At 44.8% G+C, this 3,437-nt stretch overlaps 1 protein-coding gene across 1 annotated transcript in view; it reads left to right on the top strand.

Moving 5' to 3' along the window:
* Pbld (phenazine biosynthesis like protein domain containing) overlaps positions 1-3,437 on the top strand; it is a 42,003-nt gene that overhangs the window by 16,493 nt on the left and 22,073 nt on the right. The window contains exon 2 of the mRNA XM_004632042.2: positions 1,049-1,177. Within this exon, the coding sequence (XP_004632099.1) occupies positions 1,094-1,177 (84 nt within the window). The 5' untranslated portion in view covers positions 1,049-1,093. The remainder of the gene's footprint in view (positions 1-1,048; positions 1,178-3,437) is intronic.

Here is a 3,437-nt window from a genome sequence, read left to right as displayed (position 1 = left end):
GAGTTCTTATACTAGGGAGACTATACGATATTTACACACACACATGTGATTCTAATGCATGCCAGAGTTTGCAAACTCTTACACTTGATCAACAGCTCCTTTCATTTAGTCAAAATAATTTTGTTGTTGTTTCTGCTTACTTTACAGTGCTAGAGATGGAACTCAGAGCATCTCACAAGACAAGCACTCTACCGCTGAGCTACATCCGCAGCCCAAAATGGGGTTTTTAAAGATTTGATATCCTTGGAAAATGTTCATACTGTAGCATACTGTTAAGAAGGTGGGGCTGGGGAGATAGCTCAGTAGAATAAGCACTTCCCTGGCAAGCACAAGGGCCTGAGTTCAATCCCTGGTTCCGCAAAAAAAAAAAAAAAAAAAAAAAAAAAGGTAAACGTTCTGAGTTATAAAATGTAAGCTTGCTGGCTGTGGTGGTGGTGGTACATGGCTGTGACCCAACCTCAAAAAGCCAAAACCAAAATGAAACAAAAGTAGTGATCTTCAATGGGAGACTATACTCAACATGTGTCTCTTTGATTTTCCATGTATTTCATTACCTGCTTGGGCTAACCTAGCTTTTTTTTTTTTTTTTTTTTTTTTTTTTTTTGCAGAACTGGGGATTGAACTCAGGCCCTTGTGCTTGCCAGGGAAGCCCTTACTCTACTGTGCCATCTCCCCGGCCCCTCTAACTTAGCTTTGGTTACTCTAAGAAATAATATGACTATATTGCTGAGTGCTATGTATGATATTAAACAAATCAATAAAAATAATTTGAAAATAAATTCCTGGTACCAAAGAAAAAACAAGAAAGAAAGAAACAGAAAAAAAAATAAATATCTGCTCATTTGTCCATTTACTGGTTGGGCTTTAAGAAAAAATAATAATTTGAAAAACTATTGCATTTAGCCAGTATTCTAGAACAAATTCAGTGTAGAGGTGTAAGCCCTCGGGGTTCACTTATCTTGGAATGGAGGTGTGGTACTGTCATTGCTTGACTTTGCTCGTTGACCCTGCACACCAAGTAACACATTAACTGTCTGACTTTTCATACTCACCAGGAGTGCGGTGGGTGCCAGCAGCGCGAGCCCTGAGGACCATGAAGCTCCCACTTTTCATAGCTGATGCATTTACAACAAAAGCATTCCGAGGGAATCCCGCTGCTGTTTGCCTCCTAGAAGATGTAAGTACTTAGTTTCAAGTGCAATACCTGAAAGTCTAGATTCCTGAAGGATGTTTTTGTCTTTTTTTTTGAGGGGGTTACTGGCATTCGAACTCAAGACCTTACACTTAAACCAGCTTACCAGGCAGACACTTATGCCACTGAGCTATCTCCCTGGCACCCAGCCCCACTTTTTTTTTTCTGTTTGAGACAGACTCTTGCTATACAGTTCAGGTTGGCCTTGAGCTCAGTTGGTAGCCCAGGCTGGTTTCAAACTTGCAATGACCCTCCTGCCTCACCCTCCTGAGAGTATTGAGATTACAGGCATGCACCACCACTACCAGTTTAGGATTATTTTTAAAAAGGAAAAAAAAAAAAAAAAAAAAGGAAAACAAATAGCCAGGCCCTCCTCTTGGTTCACCCCTTTGCTTTGCGGCCCATCATGGTGTCAGTGGTCCTGCTGAAGCTGACCAAATTCCATGGCAAAGATGTTCACGTTGAGGCTGAGTCCAGGGAAATGAAGATGCATGCAAAGAGGAGCAAGGCCTGCTTGTTGGTTTGAGATGGTCTTGCAGGCAGCCCAGGGTGGCCTTGACCTTGCAGTCCTCCTGGCACAGCCTGCTGGGTGCTGGGATGACAGTGTTCACCACAATACCTGTTTACCTGGCGCCACTTTAAGAAGAAGAGGCAGGGCTCCCTCTTAGCCCTCAGGTTTTGACTGAGGTAACAGCTGAGGTGGAGGAGGTGATGGTGGGCAAATTCTATGTGCCAGATAGGGCGTATATATTCCAGTTCCCTGTCTTCATCTCAACTATGGCTTAGACATTTAGAAATCTTTCAGGAGCAAGGAAACTAGACCTGTCATAAAGAATTAAGTAAGTAGAAAACTAGAATGAATTGAGCTCTAGTTGATACAGAACTCTGCTCACCAAAAGTCTCATTTCTAAAATGGCTCCCCCCCCCCCCCCCCCGCTGGTACCAAGGATTAGGCCCAGGGCGGTAGCATTCAGCTGTGCTCCCAACTCTTTTTATTTTTATTTTGAGACAGTCTTGCTGAGTTTTCCAAGCTTACTTTGTAGCCCATGCTGGCTTCCAGTTTGCTTGTGGTGACCCTTCTGCCTCAGCTGCCTGTGTATGGGAATTACAGGTGGGGGCCACTTGCATAACTAAAAATGGTTCTGTGGGGTTTTTTTGCGGTACTAGAGATTGAACTCAGGGCCCTGCACTTGCCAGGCAAGCACTTATTCTACTGAGCCATCTCCCCAGCCCCTTTTTTGTCTTTTTAAGACAAGATCTCACTATGCATTTCAGGCTGGTCTTGCACTCTGATGATCCTCCTATCCCAGCTTCCCGAGTGCTGGGACTACAGGCATGCACCACCACACCAAGATAAAAATGTTTTTTCTCTAATTTGGAATTTTTTTTTTAAACAGTGGCAGTTTCACATGTATTAAGAGTAGGAAAAACCAGAAGGTTGAGTGGGGTCAAAAGAGCTCTGCAGAGTGAGTTTGGGCCAAGTCAAAACAAGAAAAAGCAAGGGGAAACAGAACAAAGTGCTGCAGCACAGAGGAGGCTGCCATGAAGGGACCTCACAGTCTCTGATAAATATTAAAGGAATGGTTACGGATTCCTAGGGTCCCGAGCCTTGTGCTGTCCTTGGGATAGTGTAATGTACTCTTCTCCTCTGAGTCACTATAGCAGGGTGATGGTCTAAGAACTGGGTGAGGGATGGAGCTCAGCCTGGTGATGGAGCACTTGCCTCACATTCCTGAGGTGCTGGCCTCAAACCCCAGCACTGCAAAGAAGAAAAAAAAAAAACAGCCTGAGAATTGCTCTGAGAGCAAGGAAGCCATGAATGGCCTTCGTAGTGTGCCAAGCCAGGGCCAGTGCATGTTGAAGCCCAGAGCTGAGCAACTCACATCTCCTCCCACGAGTATTGCAGGCTGTATGCCAGACCTGTGGCAGCAGACCAGGTCTGGTCCCAGGTGGCACTGCGTTAAGGCTCCCCGAGCCCTTCCTCCTGCACAGGGAGGACTGGGGCGGGGGTTCTTCACTAAGCTTCCTGGGCTGGCCCAGCCTCTGGGTCCTTATGGCAGCCTGCCATTTTCTTCCCACTGAATGTGCAAAGTCAGTTTATAGATTGGAGAGAATAATTAATGAGATTCCAAATTGTGACCTTTGTTTAGGAACAATCTGACAAGCACAACTTCCTGTTGGAACTGATGAACTGACTAATGGTGGTTAATATATTTATCTTCACATATTTATCCCAGGTCCCCAT

Source organism: Octodon degus, unplaced genomic scaffold (assembly GCF_000260255.1).
Source record: "Octodon degus isolate 3935 unplaced genomic scaffold, OctDeg1.0 scaffold00046, whole genome shotgun sequence".
NCBI classification, from domain to species: Eukaryota; Metazoa; Chordata; class Mammalia; order Rodentia; family Octodontidae; genus Octodon; species Octodon degus.
Note: the sequence above shows the minus strand (reverse complement) of the source record. Positions and strands in the feature narration are given on the sequence as shown.